The sequence below is a fragment of the Lacerta agilis genome, chromosome 3 (assembly GCF_009819535.1).
Source record: "Lacerta agilis isolate rLacAgi1 chromosome 3, rLacAgi1.pri, whole genome shotgun sequence".
NCBI lineage: Eukaryota > Metazoa > Chordata > Lepidosauria > Squamata > Lacertidae > Lacerta > Lacerta agilis.
In genome coordinates this window covers 23,659,866-23,680,286 of record NC_046314.1, presented here as the reverse complement: position 1 = coordinate 23,680,286, position 20,421 = coordinate 23,659,866, and the positions used below count along the sequence as shown (strand labels likewise).

Genomic DNA, 20,421 nt, shown 5'->3' with positions numbered 1-20,421 from the left:
GATCTGATTACAAGAAAGATGCAAAGACCTTCTGGAAATGTAGGGTTAGGGCCTGGGTTTAAAAATGGAGACAAATAATTAGAAATGCCTGTGTGTTGTGCTATGTGTGGATTTTTTGCTTTTTATTTTTGTTTTGCAATACTGTGTGCACTTCTGTGTTTCATTTGAATGGTTTCCAAGGGCCTAGATACTCTGCTCACTCAGTGCTCATTCTAGATGGCAGCCCTTTTGGGACACAAAATCGTTTTATTAGGCCAAATATAATATCCATTCTGATGAGAAGTTTGGGGACAGAATACTGTTTGAAGTGGGTGGGTCAATGGCTTAGACATGAAGCATTTAAAGGGAGGAATAAGATGAATAAATAAAAGGCACTACTAATAGCCTTGCTTGCACACAAAACATTCCACCTTTGCAGATGTTGAACTTAGCCATAGATTTTAAACAGTGGGCTTCTACTGATTTTTGCTGGTTTTCAGTTGCTGGGTTTGAAATGCAAATCAGTTCAGTTTGCAGTACTCCAGTGTATTATGAACGGAGACTCATTTCCTCAAGACCACCATTTTAGGTTCAGAATGTAACATGCAATTCTGCACATGAGTGCTTAGTATTCAGGCTGACCAAGCTGCTTGGTAGCTGCATCTGTAAAAGTTCTGTAAGGTTAACCACTTACTTGAACAATCATAACTATAGAAAGCTGGAATAACATATGCCGGCTTAGTTGCTCCTATTCCAAAATCCATTCAGGAGGAATTTGACTTACATCACCCTTACTGCCAGCTAAATTCCACTGAATTCCTCACATGGCTGAGCTAAAAGGGGTTTGGAACTGTAAATCTCTCCTTGCCACCACCATATCCCCATTTGGAGACTTAAGTTCCCCTGGCTGAGCCCTGGCCAGTCAGGGTGAGGGACTTAGGTTTGCATAGGCCTCGCTGAGCTCTGGCTCAACCAGCAAAGCCAAGGATTTACCAAATCCAAACTCCGTGAAACTATCATTGAAACTCTCACTGATTGTCCTGAGACAATATGAAATGCACAGCAGGCTCTAGGTACAAGCACCAAGTACAAGTACTTTATGCTAGCTTAATTTAACCCAGCGTAATTTATGCTGTTTTCCCATCCTTGAGATTGTTCCCTTAATGATGAGGACCTTCCTGGAATTATGAGGGTTTTGCAATCCCCTTCTCTTCTTTGTATCTGTTGAAATGTCCTGGTGCAAGAAAGTAGAGATAAAAGGAAGATCTATTGGCATTTTGAGAGGCAACTTTTTGAACAGAGAATGGACATGTAAAATTGTTTTGAGACATTGATAGATTGAAACAGAGCATTATCGAAAACTGTGCGATAATGGCAACTTCAAAATGAATGAAGAAAGATTATGGTTGTTATGGGATCTTTACTAAGGGTAGAGACGCCTGGCAACGATATATCTTTAGATCATTTATTCAGTTCTGATTGAAGTTCTCTTTGCTTTCTGTTACAAAGCACAGCCTGATGGGATCTTCTACAAATGTTTTGTAATCATTCATATGCAAAGTAGAATGCTGGGACTACTGGGATGATCCTAAAGGGAAAAAGAAAACAAAGGCACTCATTAATTTCCCATTTAAATCTGGCCCAAATAAGCAAAAACACCGAAATACATTTGGCTATTGGGCTAAAGCCCTGATGATAATGTTTGTTTCTAGCACCTTGGCTGAGACATCACTCATATGGCATAATGATACTCCTCTTAACTCCCAAAATCCAAAGACGCTTTTACACTTTAACTGCTGCTTTGTGATGCCAGGGTGTGTTGATCCAACCCAATTTCATTGTTTGGGCTCATTCATTTTGACAGCATGAGCACAAATAATCCAGATTGTGGACTTGTCTTTGTCCTCATCAGAAACAGTCTGTGATAGCGATCTTTTCTTAATTTATTTATTTAAAAGATTCCCACGCCACCCTTCATCCGATCCTGTTCTAGGATGGCGTGCAATGTGCGTGAATAAAACTATTAATACCAGATAGAAATACAACTGATGAAACATTCCTAATGCATTAGCAAAATGAGAAGGAGCAACGACACTTTGAAACTATTGTGTAGGCTAAACAAATCCATTTAATGCTGCATGGGCAAAAAAAAATGTTCTAACTTGGTGCCAAAAATATTGTAATGTCAGTGTCGGTCACACCTCTTGGGGGAAGGTGTTCCAGAGCTGGGGCATTGACACAGAAAGGGCCCTCTCCTTTGGAGCTACATAGCACAGCCTCCTTTAGGGAAAGTAGTTTAAAAGTGCCCCAATGAACAATCTTGGCATGGGCAGGCAGGGTTGGGCAGGAGTATGTCTTCAGATACTTGGGTCTCAAGCCATTTAGATCTTTAAAGGTGTGTATCAGCACTAGGAACTGGGCTCAGAAGTAAACAGGCAACCAGCGCAGCTCTTTCAGTATGAAGCATGGTGACCAGGTAAGCCTTGTCTGGGAAATGACCACAGCTGGTAAATCAGATGAAGCCAGTAGAAGGCACTCAATGCCATCTGGGCCTCAAATGACAATGTTTCAAGAAGCATCCCCAAGCTGTGTTCTTGATCATTTAGGGAGAGTGTAGCCCCATCCAGAACAGGCTGAGCATAATCCCCCCTGTCTTGTCAGAATTCAACTTTATTGATCCTTATCCAGCCTGTTACTGAACTCAACATTGGCTCAGCCTCATTTGACCCAGATGACAGAGAAAAAAAGCTGGATTCCTGGAGTAAGATATGGTATCTTACTCCAAACTCCTGTATCACCTCACCTTCTGGAGTCATGTGGGTGGTGTTCTTATAATGTTCAAGAAATTTGGGGATACAATGGAACTTTGTGGCCCTATAACGTAACAGACATGGGGTCAAACAGAACCCACCCATGCTACTTTCTGAAACTGCCCCTGCAGGTAAAAATGGAGCTACTGCACGACTGTGCCCCCTACACCCAACCTGCAGAGGCATCCCATAAGATACCATGGGTGATGCTATCAAAAGCCACCGAAAGGTCAAGCAGAATCAAATGGTCTCACTTCGCCTGTCTCACCACATCCCTGCAAAAAAATTAAAAAGTACATCTATCAGGACAACCAAGGACTGCATTCATAAGTATGGGTTTGTCTGATCATCAATGAGCAGTGCTGACAAAAACAAAATTGGCATAACTCACATGGCCATTGTCCTATGAATATAGTTTCCCTTTCTTCATAGCAGTTGTTCTGTAGTGTTAAAATAAGCACAAAACTGGTTGCAACTAACAGAGTTGCAGAGCACCAGAACTGCCAGAGAGCGTAGCCATAGAGAAAAATGGGCAATGCCATGGGTGTTGTGTTCAAAGGTTTTGGCAAGAAGGCCATCATTGAGTGTTGGAAATGGCAAGATATCCTGGTATTCCGCCGGGAATGGAAATCTTACTAATAAAACAAGTGGCTTTTGTTAAGAGAAAAAGCTGAACCATATTTTAAAAAATTAAGCACCAACCCTGGTTTCTCTCCCCCCACCCCATGAATCTGAATTGGATCCGTCCTGAAATATCTAGGTGCTTTTCAAAAATTTCAATATGTTGTGGCCTTATTTCTAGGCCTCTGGGCATGACATGAAGCCCTGTGTTGTAGCAACCTTCATGCTAAGATGTCTGGCTTTTGGGGATGAGAGCCAGGACCTCCAAGTATGCCATCTTGGCTTTCATGGAAGAAAAGTGGAAGATAAATGTAATAAAGAAATCAGATAAATATTTTAAAAACCTAATAACTGTGACCATCCAGTAGTGTTGTTCAGCAGCATTCTGGGTCTGTTATCCATGATATTTTGATGAGACAGTTCACATCAGCCTCTTTCTTTTAAAACCCTTGCTGTTGTTCACTTTCCGATATCCCTGCTCATCTTGTGTTTTCATTATTTCTTACTGAACAATTTCCCATTACAATAACCCTGCTGAAGTTGTGTCTAGTAAAGACTTTCTGCATTATTATATGCATGATCAGTCCCATGAGGAACAAATATTTTGGAGTTGTCTAGCTGAACTACAAAGCTAAATATGCTGCTGAATGAAAAATACTTGTACTAATTTAAAGGACAATATTCCAGAAGTTTTTAAGGCACACCATACCTTATCAACTGGTTTAACTAGTATATTTGATTGTGATTGTGATATATTCATTTCATAGCTGTTTGGGCAGTTTTCTTCAGAAGACAGATTCTTTCCATCATTTAACACCTGTGAATTAACTGAGCCTCTAGCCGAGCAGGACCTATTAAATACAAACAGTCATCACCCATCTGTCAAATGAACATGCACATTTGCTGTACGTGGAGTCATGCTATCGATCTTTCTAGCCGAGTATTGCTTGGTCCACTTTGACTGACATTGGCTCTCTGAGGACTCACGACTTTCCTGGAACTGGAGAGGCCAGGGATTGAACCTGAGACTTGTTTATGTTAAACATGTGTGATACCATTGAGTTATGAGCCCATGAAGTGACCTAAAATTTAAAGCATGACTGGGATGGTCAGAGGCAAAAGTGGGGTCCTGTATCTTTAAACAGTTGTGCTGAATAGGGAATTTAGCAGGTGTAGCCTAAAAGGTGTAGCTTTTAGCAGGTGACAAGCTTTCATCTTTTGCACTACTTTAGGAATGTCTTAAAATTGAGAATAGTGTTTGGGATGATGTCCTGCTTTGTTGTTAGGGATGCAAGAAGGCAGCAATTTCATCTCCAACCTGTATACATCAGTCAATGTAGTTTCCATTTTGCTGCAGTTTGGTTTCTGCCAAGTTCTATGCTATTTGCCTCCCTGTCTGCTATTTAACTTTGTCAGTTATGTAACTTACATAACTGACATTCATTTCAATGTAAAAGAAGCATTAAAATAATGTTTAAGAAGCTATTATGTTATCAATTATGGACTAAAATGCAATAATGATGTGAACAAATACCAATCATAGTCGATTGACTGATTTCTGTTCCTGCCTAGAAACATGTAAACTGCAGCAATTTCTGCTTCATTTTCCAGTTTTTGTTGGAATTCTCTGACATCCCTAATTGTTCTTCATACTACATAAATTTTATAGTAGTATGTTTATTTAATGTTGTAGGTGAAACAGTAAGAAAGTGTAAATTATTCCTTAAGAAAGTCACGAGAGTGCTTGAGTTCACATGTAACACCATGTCATGGTTTATAAACCATGGTTTAGTAAACCATAGGTTGACTGTCGATATCTGACTAGCAGCTTAACTATATTGTATTAGCCATTAGCAAACCACACTCATAAGCCATGGTTGGTTGGTTATCAACCTTAGTTTGTGCTAACCATCGTTAGCATTATATGCAAACCTGGATCTTGTCCTTAACTATGTTTTAGAACTCAGACTCACCTATAAGCCATAGAGCCGTGAGTAAAGAACAGCTCTAAAATGAAACCATTAAGAAGGCTTAGTGGAATTTAATACATTGCCTGTGCACTGCAATCCAATATGTTTACTCAGAAGTAAGCCTCATTTTAGCGAGGCTTACTTCCAAGTAAGTGGATATAGGACTGCAATCTAATTAGTGTGAGTACTGACAAAGCCTTGCTAATTCATAGCTTGCCCAGCTTTGAGACTGCAATGATGTTATTAATCATTGTGCTCAGGTACAGAGGCCAAACATATAAATTAGTTCAAGATAGGTGTTCCATTGTTTCTTTCCTCAGAACCCTCCCAATGGAGATAAGATTTAGACTATCTACAGGACAACAGATAGATTTAGTCCCAGGAAAGTTTCACTGATTACATATTATTTGACAGGTGCAATAATATAATGAACCTCAATCAGGCAGCGCACACTTAGCAGAACACGTTAAAGAGATTCATTTAGTAGTCGTGCCATGTGAAGTATTCACATTAGATGGGATAGGAGCAGATGCAAGGTTAAAAACACTCCCCCTCCAACTGCACGTTCACACAAAAAAAGTACATCACTATGTCCCCGAGACGGACGCTGAGCATGACAGCTGTTTTCACCTTTATGTGTGAGCCATCTCAAGTGACTCAACACATCAAAATCAATTTAGCGCAACTGTATTCTGCAAATGTCCTTTTTCTCCTCCAAAGAACGTGCTGCTTCACAGAAGCATAACAGGAGCCTATTTCTTGCTTACAGACTTTATCCAGTTTCTGTGGGTAACGGATCAGATGGAGGACTGCACACGCTCCTTATTCGTGCAAGTCAGAAGAAGGAAGGTAAGGTAATTTGCGGGGGGGGGGGTGTAAACGCCTCAAACATTCCTTCACTTACACAAACTAGAGCCCAACTCCATGGACATTTACTCTGAGTTCAATGGGGCTTACGTCCAAGTAGATGTCACTGAATTGCAGCCCTCAACCTCATACCGGGAAGGTCCTGGTTTCAGAATGAGTGTCCATGCTATATTACAGATCTTCAAAGGAAAAAGGAATGCATGCAGTTGGCTGCATATGAAAAAAGGTGGGTATGATTTCTGAAGGGCATCAAGACCAAAGTTACTGTGGTTTTCAAGAGTTGACATTCTGCTACTTTACAGAACAAAGGTTTGTGCACCAATGATTGGATGAAGCCTTTCTGATCACTTGGTGACAGCATTTTCTAAAGGCAGAACCTCTTTTAAAGAGAACAAAAATGCCACTTCCTCACCCACTCCAGCTTTCCAGGTTTATATTAATATCAAAACGGGTGTTAGAAACTGAGGTATGAAAGCTAGGAGCTAAATGGCACCTTATGGGTGCAAAAATGGAATGTCTAGGTGCGCTTTTTAATTTAACAATAATACAAAGCTGAAATGAATGAACTGCAGCTAAAATATTATGTTCATTTTTCACGTGGTCTAATCCTTCCCTTGCCCCCCCCCTAATATTCTTTAGAGGGTCTTTTCTCCAGTCTTCAGAAAGTAGCTGAAGTGGGGCGGCAGAAAAAAGTCCTCCTTTCCTTCCACTCTGCAGTTTTAATCTGAAATCATGGGTGCAGTACTGTGTCCAGAGTTCAGAAGCTGCTCGTGCTAATGAAATGCCCTGTCACAAAATGTGCCTACAACAGTGGGAGTTTCGAACACTTATCAAAACACCATGGCCTCTGTTTCACATCCAAATTAGCCATCAAAACTCATTTTCTGCTTTATTTCTAACTTTTGTTATCCTATTTCCCCATGGAAAATGCAATCTTATTGCATATGATTTAACCAAACCTGAGCATATGCATCTATCTTTTTCGTTCCCTGGTAACTTACGTACTTAACCCCTTTCCTATAAAGTCTGCCAAAACAACATTAAAAATAGATTCCCCCCCCCCAAAAAAACCCTGCATGTAGTGCTTCAGTTACAGTGATTTATTATACATGAAAAACACAACAACCACCCCTTCAGAGGTGAATTCTCCCCCCTTCCTTTAGTAGTGTTCAGATGACTATATATCTGAAATGCAGCTGTAGGCACAAAGACTTGTATTGGTACGAAAGTTAACAGGGAAATCAAACTTCATTCAGCCTCAGCTGCCCAGCCTTGCTCAACATTCATTTTCGGAGCCACTTTCTGGCGTTCAAAAGGCTTTCATGGCTGCTATGTAAGAAAAAAAGATGGTTTGTACAATATCTGGAGGAGAATGAGGTCGGAAAGGTGATTACAGGCAGAAATGGCACAAGTTGATTCAGTGAAAAAGAATAAGAAAAGTAATCTTGTAGCCTTGGCAGCTTTTGCTTATTGCACTGGTGGTCTGACAGCTGTAGGGTGTTAGCCATGTGATACTGGCCTTGGCCTCTCCTCATTACAAAGGAAATCACCATCACCAAGTCCTTTGGCAATTCTCAATCCTTTCATTTAATGTATACTCACCAGGCTTCTGTTTTGACTGCCAAATAGATGAATTGGGTGGTTTTTTTAATGAACACAGAACAGAAAACATGTCTGCATGCCTACTCTATCTGACTTCTTGTTATTTAAGTGAGACGGTGCAAGAAAAATAGCATCAGGTGACTTTTCAATGTATTGCAATAAGTTCCTAGGTTGGTCTGTCCTTTGGATTATGGGCAGTATTCTACTAATGAGTCCTGTCAGAACAAGGATTTCCACTTGTACAGTGAGACTTCTCCCTCTCTCTTTCCTCTGCATTTGCCACACACCCTATCCAAATCTGCTGCTGAGGGTTGGGGAAACTCTGAGATTGAGAGCGAAATGTGGGGCAGGGGAGGAGAGGGGGATAGCATTCCATTGTACAAGCAGAGATCCTTGCCCTGATGGAACATTTGCTACATTGGGATTCCACTCTGTTCCTAAAATGGAGATCAAGTGTAGACAGCCTCATGGACGGCTTATTATGAAACTGGTCTACAGTGGTACCTTGGTTCTCAAACTTAATCCGTTCCGGAAGTCCATTCCAAAACCAAAGCATTCCAAAACCAAGGCAGGCTTTCCCATAGAAAGTAATGCAAAATGGAGTAATCCATTCCAAGCTTTTGAAAACAACCCCATAAACAGCACAGGTAGGTAGCCGTGTTGGTCTGCCATAGTCAAAACAAAATAAAATAAAAAATTCCTTCCAGTAGCACCTTAGAGACTAACTAAGTTTGTTCTTGGTATGAGCTTTCGTGTGCATGCACACTTCTTCAGATACCATAAACAGCAATTTAACATGAATTTTACTATCTAACAAGACCATTGATCCTTAAAATGAAAGCAATAAACAATATACTGAAGTCACACAATCAATCAGTAGCTGAACTGGGTTCCACACAGTCACAAAAACAAAACAAAAAAGCCGCAAAAACAAAAACACAAAATAGCAAAAACAGACAGACCTCAGCATAACACTCAAAATGGAAGCTTAACACTCAAAACGGAGCACCTTCAGCTTCCGAAAAAAGTTCACAAACTGGAACACTTACTTCCAGGTTTGCAGTGTTTGGGTTCCAAGCTGTTTCAGTACCAAGGCATTTTGAGAACCAAGGTACCACAGTACTCAAATAAGCATTGCAACATGGGAGTAATCAATTCACAGAGGGGAGATTGTCCCCTTCTCCATTTTTAGGTCTAATAAGGGAAGAAAAGCTGCAGCTTTCCTTTAGGCTGCACAACTCCCCATTTACACACAGGACCAGATACCTGAAAGTGGTACACGGAAATGGAGAGTCCACCAGACTCAGAAGGAAACCCTCTCTGGAGCTCAAAGAGGACACCCTCTTCAGGCTCCATGTGAAACATGAATAAAATTTGAGGAGAATGAGCATAGAAAAAACCTTAAAATGCATATAACATTGCATGAGAGAAATCTGCCTCTGTCAGATTTCATTTGTCGAATTCCCTCTTGACTATTGACTTTGGCTTTAAGAAAAAAATCAAGCTCCCTTCTCTTGTAAAAGCAGATAGAATTGCGAAATCTGGAACTGAAAGACCTTTAGGCCATTAGAGTGGTAGTTAAGTGCATTGTGCAACCGTTTTCTGGGGAAGACATTTCCATACCTCAGCACTAAAGGGAAAGCTCTTATGTGAATTTCAGGAGTCATGGTAAGTGAAGGGTTATATAGAAACCAGGCAAGCAGTCCTTCTGCCTGATTTTAAAATTTAATGGAATGTCTTCTCATTCTCTCATTAACATTATTATGTCAATTGTTCAGTTCTGCTGAAAAGCAAGATTTCAGTTTGACTTAGACCAGCCAACGTAGCGGTGTGCTTCAGGGTATTAATCAAAGTAAATTTTTGTAGCCTTTGTGTGTTAATCTAACTGGGTGTTTTGATCTCTGTTATTTGAATTTCAGTAGTCTTAAGAGGTCAGCAGCATGGAGCTCTGGTGGTCTCCGCTATTTAAAGTCTATTTAGAGAGTTCAGAAAGGCAATTTTAATAACCCAAGGCAATGAGCTAGTCATTTGAGTAGAGGTGGGTGTGGGTGGGAACTTGGAGGACAAATCCAGAGCTATTCTATCCCTTAATCTTAACAGTGCAATCCCATCCATAGCCATACATGCTCATAGGGATGTCTTTCCAGGTCAGTGTGTGTAGGATTGCAGCTTAACCCGTTTGTATAGAAATAAATTAACATTGATTCCAATGAACTTTATACCAAGTAATTTATCTTATTAAAGGCACCCTCTTCAAAATATCCTAAAGCTGTCTAAGCATTTTCATTTTTATCTATAGCAAAGGTGGGAGATTAATACATTTTGATATGTGTATGTGGCAGGGAAATTATAGGAAATAATGTTTGCAAAGGGGTGGTTTAAAGTACATATTCCTTGTCCACATATATTCTTGGTGTGCTGTTTACTGGATTATTTATAAAGGTTACAATTTAAGCATTACATATTAATTTGATTTTAATAGGATCATTAACACACTTGCATTATAATTAATGGATCATACATTTTAAACATGCTTGACTTTGGCTGGATTCTGCCCTTAGATTCCACTCCTCCCTACCCCACCAAACTTCTCCTGAAGGTTCAGTATAAATAATACTGATTTTAAATCTTTAAAACCTACAAAAACTCTTAAAGCTAAAACAATAAACCAACAATTTTTATGGTTAAATCTTAAATCTCTGCTAACACCCATTAGCTTAATCACGGCCACTAAATGGTGGTTTAGTATGAAGGCCTTTATGGAACCACCAGAAGGTGCTTCCCTATTAGAGTTTTTGGTTGTAAGATATTGCAAGGACCAAAGCCAGTTTGGTGTAGTGGTTAAGAGCGGCAGACTCGTAATCTGGGGAACCGGGTTCGTGTCTGCACTCCTCCACATGCAGCTGCTGGGTGACCTTGGGCTAGCCACACTTCTCTGAAGTCTCTCAGCCCCACTCACCTCACAGAGTGTTTGTTGTGGGGGAGGAAGGGAAAGGAGAATGTTAGCCGCTTTGAGACTCCTTTGGGTAGTAAAAAGCGGGATATCAAATCCAAACTCTTCTTCTTCTTCTTCTTCTTCAAAGAGTAATAATTGCATCATTATTCTTTAATATATAATTCAATAGCAGTTATGGATAAAACAGGCAGCACCAAGCAGAATAAAATATGAAGCCATAATAATAATAATAATAATAATAATAATAATAATAATAAGTTATTTATACCCTGCCCATCTGGCTAGGTTTCCCCAGCCACTCTGGGCAGCTCCCAACAGAATATTAAAAGCACAGTAAAACGTCAAACATTAAAAAACTTCCCTAAACAGGGCTGCCTTCAGATATCTTCTAAAAGTCAGATAGTTGTTTATTTCCTTGACATCTGATGGGAGGGCATTCCACAGGGAGGGCGCCACTACCAAAAAGGCCCTCTGCCTAGCTCCTTGCAACCTCATTTCTCGCAGGGAGGGAACTGCCAGAAGGCCCTCAGAGCTGGACCTCAGTGTCTGGGTAGAATGATGGGGGTGGAGATGCTCCTTCAGGCATGCATTTCATCCCCCCACAAAGGCCTGGAGAAAGAGGTATGTCTTTGCCTGCCATAAGAATGAAAACAGGGTAGGGGCATGACACATCTTGTGGGGAGATATCATGGGGCCATCACAGTGAAAATCCTACCTCACCCCCCCTGCACTGCAAACCTTGCTCAGCAAGTCTATTAGCAATATGACTTCCTCTGCAGATCTTAACGAAAGGGCAAGCTGTTATGAGATAAGGCATTCTTTCAGATGCTTAGCCTCCAAGTCATTTAGGGCTTTATGTCATCATAACCACCTTGTACCAGACCCAGAAGACCACTGGCAACCATGCAACTCTTAGAATTTGTGTTACATATGAATAACCAGGAGCACCCATTTGTACCCTGGCTATGGCATTTGCAAAAGTTGTAACCTTCAGATGGTTCTCAAGGGCGACCCTACACATGTCACATTACAACAGTTAATGACCTGGGAAATCTGTGTAATAGACAAACAATTATATTCTACCATTTGCCGACTTTTCCTACATATCAGAAGCAGCCCTAAAATCAAGCATTGATATAAGCAAATAGCAGAAACACCAAGAAAAATAGTATTAGAAAATAGTTCAGACAAATTTTCGGAGGGAGTGATGTATCAACACCATTAGTATAACCTCTTTTACAATCTCCAGCTCTTATTTTGTGTACTTCATGACCACAATGGTATATGTCAGCTAGCAAAGCTAGCTAATACTTTTTCTTTCTCTCTGTGTGTAATAAATCAGGATAACCAAGTAAGTAAAATATCAGTGTTTGCCATTTCAGCTATTTTTGTTTCCCTTTCCTTTTTCCCTCAAGCAGCTGGACTGCTACATCTTTGGCCCAGTACAGATCCTTGTGTAGTGCAGGCTTTCCTGGTGATTTGATGAGTGTCTCAAAATCCAGCATACAACCTGTGGCACATTCATCATTTAAACTCTGAATTATTTTTCAAAGCCTCTTAGCAGCAACAGCTGCTATGACAGTACAGTGTACCCAGCACACCTGACATCTACATTTGTCTATGCTTTGCTTCACCGTATGCTAACAGATTTCCCTCAAGCCTCCAACACACTGCTCTTATTTGCCAGCCTCTCTGTTGCTGCTTTCATTGCTACTATTTATGGAGTTTGCTTAAATAACTTTCATAACGGAAACTAGAAGAGACAAGTTGCTTTCCATATAGTGCTGGAAGGACCAGGGCATTTTGCTGCTTGAATTGGAGTCCAAATGGTGCCTCTCCTCCTTCTAAGGCCCAATGCCTAAAAAATCTTGCTGCAGCATGCAGACACAAATGCCTGCCTTCATCTATACTCCTGCACCAGAGCTGGCCCGGTTTCCATTGCTTCATGTAATGGCTCAGTTGGTCAGAGCATGGTGCTGATAACACCAAGGTGTGGCGATCGCACAGAGCCCCCGGTTGTTCGACGGACTATTGACCCTGCACCACCACGGCTTATCTCTTCCACTGCCACCAACCAGGTTTCCCCAGTAATATATTCAGACTCGGTCAGGTTGTAACGTATTAACAAAGATTCCTGTTTATTGTGAATGCAAACAAGTTTTAAATACTTTGAAACTCTCTCTGTCTCCAACTCACTCTGACTCCTATGCCTACCACCCACAAGAAACTAACCGAACCAAAGTGTCTCTCTGTTTCCAACTGTCTTCCAGCTGCTTTCCCCCAACTGTCTAAACCTCTGGCTAAGCCTTTTAAAAACAGGTAGGCTCTGCTTCTGGGCTTTTCTATTGGTCTACCTATTAACCCTTTCCCTCCCCCCTATACAGACATTTCCAAAAGAACGGACAAATGCCACACAAGGATGCAGGTTCGGCCCCCGTATGGGACAGCTGCATATTCCTGCATTGCAGGAGGGTGGATAGATGATCCTCAGGGTCCCCTCCAACCCTAGAATTCTATGATTTAATGGAATCACAACATAAGCTTCAATGGCTCAGTTGCCCTCAACATCCTAGAACACTGATGGGGAACTGTGGCCCTCTAAATGGCCTTGAACTACAACTTCCATAATCCCTGACCCTTGACCATGCTGGGGGGGGCAAAGAGGGGGCATTATTGGAAGTGTCTAGGATCTGATGGATCCTAAGTCTTTCCTAGCATCCCATCACTACCCCAAACCTGGAGGAAATTTAGACATACCCCAGGTGAGCGGATATTAAATGAGTGACTACTTCTGGATATAAGGTTTCCCTGTCAAGCATTGTATGCAACTTTTGCACTGATTTGATCTTTTGTGGTAGGGCAGCATTGGTGCCAAGACCCTCCTCTGTTATAAAGTTTCAGGAGGCCCCCTGTCCCTCCCCCCTAGTGGAGCTTCACAGTGCAGGTAATTCCAACAATTATTTTCTATCACCATTGCACAAACAGATAGGGGTCTGTGGAATCCTTAAAATGTCCAAATCCTCATTTCTCCTAGGGAACTACAAAGCTATGCCACAAAGCCTTTAGCAGGACTGCTAACTTTAAAGCTGGATATTTGTACTTCCCTTGATAGTTGTGTCAAAAGCCAGGCTGTGTGTCCTCTCCAGTTAACTGGCTTTCCAGCACTGGCAGGGCACAGAGTCAAGACATCATAATAGTGGCTAAGCTAGCCACCTGCTGTGATAAGTCAGTACTGTGTAGGAAATGCACTCCTTGCCGTGTTCCACTCGCTGTGCTCAAAGCGAAAATCCCCCCCCCCACACACACACCTTACAGCAACTTTTAAAGAACTGTATGATCAGCCTTTAAGGTCCTTTGACATAACATTAAAAGCAACAGGGAACCACCAGAATAGCATTTCCCCGACTGAGATATTGACGTGAACCAGAAAAGTCCTGCTGAGCTAAAGGAAAGCATTTTGGGTTCTTTGAATGGCATATAACAAGGTTCGTCTAAATGCTAGGGTCTCAAGTAAGCAAGCCACATGCTCTTTGGCCAGTCCTGAATTACTTTCATAGACTTCAGTGAGACTCATTTGTGAGAATTACTCCAAAATAAATGGTTTGGGGTTGCAGCTTAATAGCCTGTTCCAGAGCTCAGTTATGCTGAAGCACTTGGTTTTAAGACTTGGCCCTATTGAAGTCAATAAGACTAAATTGGTTTTAACACAAGCATTTTACATGGCCCACATTCTCCATCAGATGAAAAAAATGTGCCATTGATCCATTGTATGGCTCCGTTTGTACAATAGCCTGCTGTCCTATATCTTTAACTTTCAAGTGTGGACAGTCTTGCCAATGCCGCTAGCGTTGTCTGAAGTAGCTAAAAAGAAATTTCTCTTATACCCTGAATCAGAAACTACAGTGTCAGTATGTTTTCCTTAGGCACCTTTTGCAATCTGTCCAGATGTGCAGAAGGCCAGTTACTTGGTGAATTATGTCTAAAATTTGGGTTGGAATCATTTTGGATTGGATTTTCAGTCTTGTGTTGCTATCATTCAAAAAGCTAGCCAGTGTGGTTGAAGACTCCTAAAACAGCTGTGAATTCTTTTTTGTAGTTGGACCTAACCATCTAGTCAGGGACCTTAATAGATTAGTTTCTTCCATTTCCCCCATTTATTTATTTGGATTTTGATTCCTTTGGGAATGTAAATATTCGTCTCCCCTTACAACAAGAGATACTAAGAGGGAGAGAAACTGAGATTGGCTGGCCCACAGTCAATGAACTTCATGGCTGAGTAGGGATTTGAACCAGGGTGGGTTCAGCACACCAATCCTAGTTTTGATTTACAATTTTCTAATTTGCAGGGCCACAGCTTGGTAGTAGAGCACATGCTTTGCAAACAAAAGGTTCAGCACCCCCCCCCATCTCCAGGCAGGGCAAGGAGACAATCTTGCCCAACTCTAGGAAGTTGCTGCCAAACAGTATAGACCTGTTTTCCCCAATCTGTTGGCCTCCATAGCTCTCTCTAGAACAGCACCAAAGGGAAGAGACCCCTATGTTAATGAGTTGGGGTAGCCAATGTGGTGCCTTCCATATGTTTTGGATCACAGCCCTCATCATTTCTGATCCTTGTACTATTTGTAGCTATTGAGAATTGTAGTCCACAGCATATGGAGGGTACTGTATTGGCTACCTTTGGTGATGGGCAGGTTTAAGTGAAGGCAGGATACATGCTCTTACTTTTCAACATTTGTCTAACTTTGGATAAGGCAGGGGGGTTGAAAGTAGTCCAGAGCCTTAATTCCGTTCATAGGTGTACTTGCAGTACGAGTACAGAAAATAGCAAGCATGCAAAATCTTCTCTCGAAAGCTATTGGTATTTGGGTACACATTTTATGTCTCCTCTTTTTCTAGAAGTTTTATCTTGGCCAAACATTTCTACTGTCCATGAAATAGCAAGTGCATTGATTTAAATTTAAAATAACAAAGCACAAGATATCAGTCAATCTTGTTCAAAGTGATTTAATCTAAGTTTTAAAACATTTCTGTCTGGCACCTCTTTTTCTAGAAAAATAGTACTGTTAATACTTAAATACAGGTCAAGATTTCATACATATATATGTATAAAATCTTGAGCTATATACATACATCACCTAAACATCACCTAAAATAGAAGCCTTTTTCATACTACATTTGTGGAGATTATGAACAGCAAGTGGAGAAGAGAGCATTGTAGTGGCAAGCTCTGCCTTCAGCCTATGCATGTTCATTTGATGATACGACTAGGTCAAAGGTGCACACATCTGTTCAAACATTGGGACATCTTTACATGAATGGGATCCTGGGTCCATCTCCTATGCATGTTAATTCTTCTGCCCTCCATGTTGTACAAAAAGGCCTTTGGTCATTAGGCAGAAAGCACGTCTTATGAAAAATTCTATGAAGGAAAGAGTGGGAGAAAGCCCTACTAGGTAGAAAGGCCATAAACAGTTGATACTTACCACCGGCAAATCACAAACCAACTTGATACTGCCAAACAACTGAACACAATTACACCTAAAATGATGGAGACTAGAGAACCCTTGGAAAGCCTTCCAGAATCTGAAACAATGAAATGTTAAATTATACTTCTTAACTAGGTGGGTAGGTAGTTTTATGCTGCCAATGAGACTTCAGAGGTCTGCTGTCATCACACAACTCATCTTAAAATTCTCCTCTGTCACTGTTACCAATGGAAACTCAATATTTTGGCATTAAGAGGGCTGTGAGCACTATTTTGGATTTAGGTAGTAATGGCTGGTTTCAAGCTACAGAACTATGTATATAAAATTTTCAAAGGCTATCTATATTTGACACCAGAATATTTTATGTCTTGAAAATTGAAAGACAACTCCCCACAAGCAACGGAATTCACTTGCAAAGTGTATCACTCCTCCTGCAAATGAGATTTTCTTTTCATATTTCATTAACTAATATAAAGATCAAATACAGAGTTATATGACTGAGACCGAGAGTGTTTCTTGAAGCTATTGTCTGTCAAAATGTTCTATCACTCCTCTCTCTATACAAGGTCTCAGCCAAGCTATTGGTCTCCCTTGCTAGGGTGTGGGAGGAGAGGAGGAAAGTAGTGAATGGGTGAAAATACTTATTTTATTACATTTACCGGTATATTTTGCCTTTCCTCCCAAAGAAGCCCAACATGTGGATTCAATTTGCAGGTCAAACCACAGGACAATAACAGCAGATCAATCTCATACCTTGTTTCCTAATTTTTTGACAACTAAAGACCAGTTGATGTTGTCAATTTGACAATGATGTGGAAGCAACTTCCACCATACTCCAACATTTCACAGAAACAGACATTGGCTTGTACTTGTAACACTCCTATTCACAGGGCAAGGATCATTGCCTGAGGACTTCTCTCCTCTCTCTCTCTCTCTCTTAATTGTAGGCTTCACCTCTGCCATGTCCATTAAATTGAGCACTTCAGCTCCTTTTCTGCATAGACAGTTGCAGCGGTTGGAGGGAAGTAGAGCATTGGCTCTGTGTGTCCATTTTGTCTGCACATGCACGTTAGAGTCAAATTGCATCCAGGCCCATCCTTCCCTCCCAATATCATTTCCAGAAACCCACAAGAATGTCTGAAACCAGAAAAATTACACTGCTTGTCTTCCCAAGGTTTCCACAAAAGACAAAAAGGAGACAATGACATGCCAGGGACAGGTACTAGAAACCAAGGACTCTTGGAGCACATGTTTCCAGGGGTCAGATCTTCTACTACACCTGTATGGGGACCAGCCCTACCATTAGGCAAAGTGACAGGGTCACTCCAGGTGGGGAAGCTGGGCAGTGAAATGTTGGGAGCACACAGTTACATGTGGTCTGCCCTGCACCTCCTAAGTTAAACTGCTCTTTCTGGTGCGATGGATTGTGCTGTCCCATTGCCAATGTTGAAGTGTAATCTAATTGCCAATCAAGTTGGCTTCTGTGCACAGAATGGGAAAGGGCGCCATCCCTAGCCTTCATCTCATGTAGCAAAATATATTGGGCTGGCCCTGACTAGTACATAGGAGCCACAGGAGGTGGGCAGGTCACATGATTATTCCAATAATGGTACTGCATATTATGGGCACAGAGTGGGACCAAACATCACAGAAGTAGGGTTTTTTATGTTGGTGCAGCTTGAGGAAATAATTTCTTCTAATACTGATCCAAGCCTGCCCATCCATGTGCTTATGTAGCCAGAACAGCAAAGGAATCGGCATACTTACGAGTGACCCAGAGGTATATGCACGTGTGCAGAAAAATTGCAAGGAAAAGAACTAAGGGCGGAGGGGAAACTCTAAAACATAAGAACTCAATGACAACGAATGTTGAAAGATTGCAGCTCCCTTCATAGGAACTTAAGATCAGCCTCCTGAATCAGGTCAACGTCCCATCTACAGGTAGTCCAACATCCTGTTTTCACATTGGCTAACCAGATGCCTGCAAGCAAGACATGAGTGCAACAGCACCCTGCCCACTTGTGATCACAGCAACTGATATTAAAAGGCAAGATGTCGTTGATAGCCTTGTCATGCATGAATGTGTCCAATCCTCTTTTGAAGCCATCCCAGTTGAGGGCCATACATTATGCACATGTACAGGGCAAGTGTGGGCTGCCCTCCAAGTCACACTTCTGTTCCTGTCCCCACCATTGCCAAAGTTGAGAATAATTTCTGCAGTGCAGAGCCTTGTTTAGGTGTGGAGATCCTCGGATAAACAACCCATCAGCCTTAGGCTTGCCAGGAATACACTGCAACATTTTGATGCAGGGCCCTGCTTGTTGGCCTATCAAGATTCTTTCAAAGATCAGTGAAATGAATAGTCTATATTGTAAATGAAAATACCCATGCAAAAGTGCTGGTATTATGTAAGCATATAACAATAATTAAAAGCAAAACAAAATTCAATCAAGAGGTTTTTCCCCTCACTAGAAGAAGACGATTAAGAAGATTAATCCCCAAACAAGTGTTAGGAACAGAGTCATCTGAGGAACAGAACTGCAAGCTATCTGTTACAGGTTGAATGGTTATTAGGCACATTAGACAAATGAAGTAAGGAATAATTAAAACAGTGCCATCAAAAGGTTTTTAACAACTTAATGGAAAAAGCAACTATCATGCTTCAAACCAAGGACAAAAGAAACAAGACACCAAAAAGACCCAAGGATTTCTACTTCACATTTTATGTACAGCAATAGGCTTATTTTTGACGGATGATGTTGCCTTCAGACAACAAATTTCACAGGTTTCCAGTAGCCTCCCTTCTACTCCAGCTTCCACACTCCCCATTTAATTTGGAACAGGACTCCAGGAAGAGGTGTGTGAGGTAAAGCATTCCTCCTAGGGCAAACTGGGTTGAAACAAAACTCAGATACAGTATGCCTTAGTCAAAACTGTCAGTTTCAGAATGATTTTTTTAAAAAAATCCTAGCATGAGGGACAGTCTGCAGTTTTGGTCTTAATGTTAGATGTGGACCAAATAGTACTGACTTCTAAACTTATTTGGCCATAAAGCTCGTTAGATAGCTTTGTAGAATCTCAGTCAGACCTACTTCACAAGGGTGGTTGTGATGGGAAGATACCAATGTCAGCTACCCTGAGTTGCCTGGAGAAAGCAAAATTCAAGTGTAATAAATAAGAATAATTTAAGATATCCTGGCATATCCCAAGTATGAATGGAGGTTATATGAGTGCACAGCATAAAATATTACTAGACCTCTTACAGATGTTAAGAGCACTTTAGTTAGAAGTCTGAAGTTGCTGGAATAAGGTAATTCATGCTAATCATTTTTCAATTGCTCTACAACACTACCGTACCAATCATTTGCAACTTGGGATGCTCTTTTGGGCTAACAAGCAAATCACAGGCAGCTCAAGGTTTGCTTTAGTTACCTCATCCAGACTGCCTTCACAGTTCTGTATTTTTATTATGGCAACAGCCGGTGATTCTACAAGTTTATTTGGAGAGAAAGGCTGGTGAACTTGACTTATCTGCTTATGATGCAGACCTGCATAGCTTGTGGCCCACCAGGATGAATGCAGCTTAAACAGCCATGTTGAATGCAGCTCGATCCCTGTGACCTTTCATATAAATGCCTGCTTAGAATTAAAACCCAAGGCCTGCCATAACCCTGGAGCCAGAGTCCTTCACTTGAAGAAATGAGAATAAGGACTCTGAAGCGGAAGAGGAAGAGGGAGAGCATGTAGGGCCAGCCCCAGAAGCACTTCCACCAGATATGCCTGGGGTGTGGTGCCGGTGCTCCTCTGGCCTGAGGATTCTGCATTGCTGCCCTAAGTCTCCCTTCCTGACTATTTTTATTGATTTTCCAAATTATTACAAATCGTTACTGAATTGATTCAATTTAATACAATTTCCAAAACCGGTTTCCCAGCGCCCTTACAAGATATGTCCAAGAGATTGCCACCCTAAGTCTCAGAGGACTCCATCGTAGTCGTCCCAGTGAAACCACAGTCTCCCCTGCTGGGGCCTTTTAGTGAAAAGGGATGGCTACAGAGATGCAGCTGTTGCTGCTGCTATATAAGGCTCGGTCACAGTTTGATGCCTGCCTAAGATCAGTGCTCTCCTCACA

At 41.3% G+C, this 20,421-nt stretch overlaps 1 protein-coding gene across 1 annotated transcript in view; it reads right to left on the bottom strand.

Moving 5' to 3' along the window:
• Nucleotides 1-1,254: 1,254 nt before the first annotated feature.
• Nucleotides 1,255-20,421, bottom strand: part of TPO (thyroid peroxidase) — a 61,900-nt gene continuing 42,733 nt past the window's right edge. The window contains exons 15-19 of the mRNA XM_033145369.1: nucleotides 16,289-16,388; nucleotides 11,674-11,676; nucleotides 4,120-4,261; nucleotides 2,988-3,064; nucleotides 1,255-1,567 (exon numbers count right to left, since the gene is read on the bottom strand). Coding sequence (XP_033001260.1) covers nucleotides 3,020-3,064; nucleotides 4,120-4,261; nucleotides 11,674-11,676; nucleotides 16,289-16,388 — 290 coding nt within the window. The 3' untranslated portion in view covers nucleotides 1,255-1,567; nucleotides 2,988-3,019. The remainder of the gene's footprint in view (nucleotides 1,568-2,987; nucleotides 3,065-4,119; nucleotides 4,262-11,673; nucleotides 11,677-16,288; nucleotides 16,389-20,421) is intronic.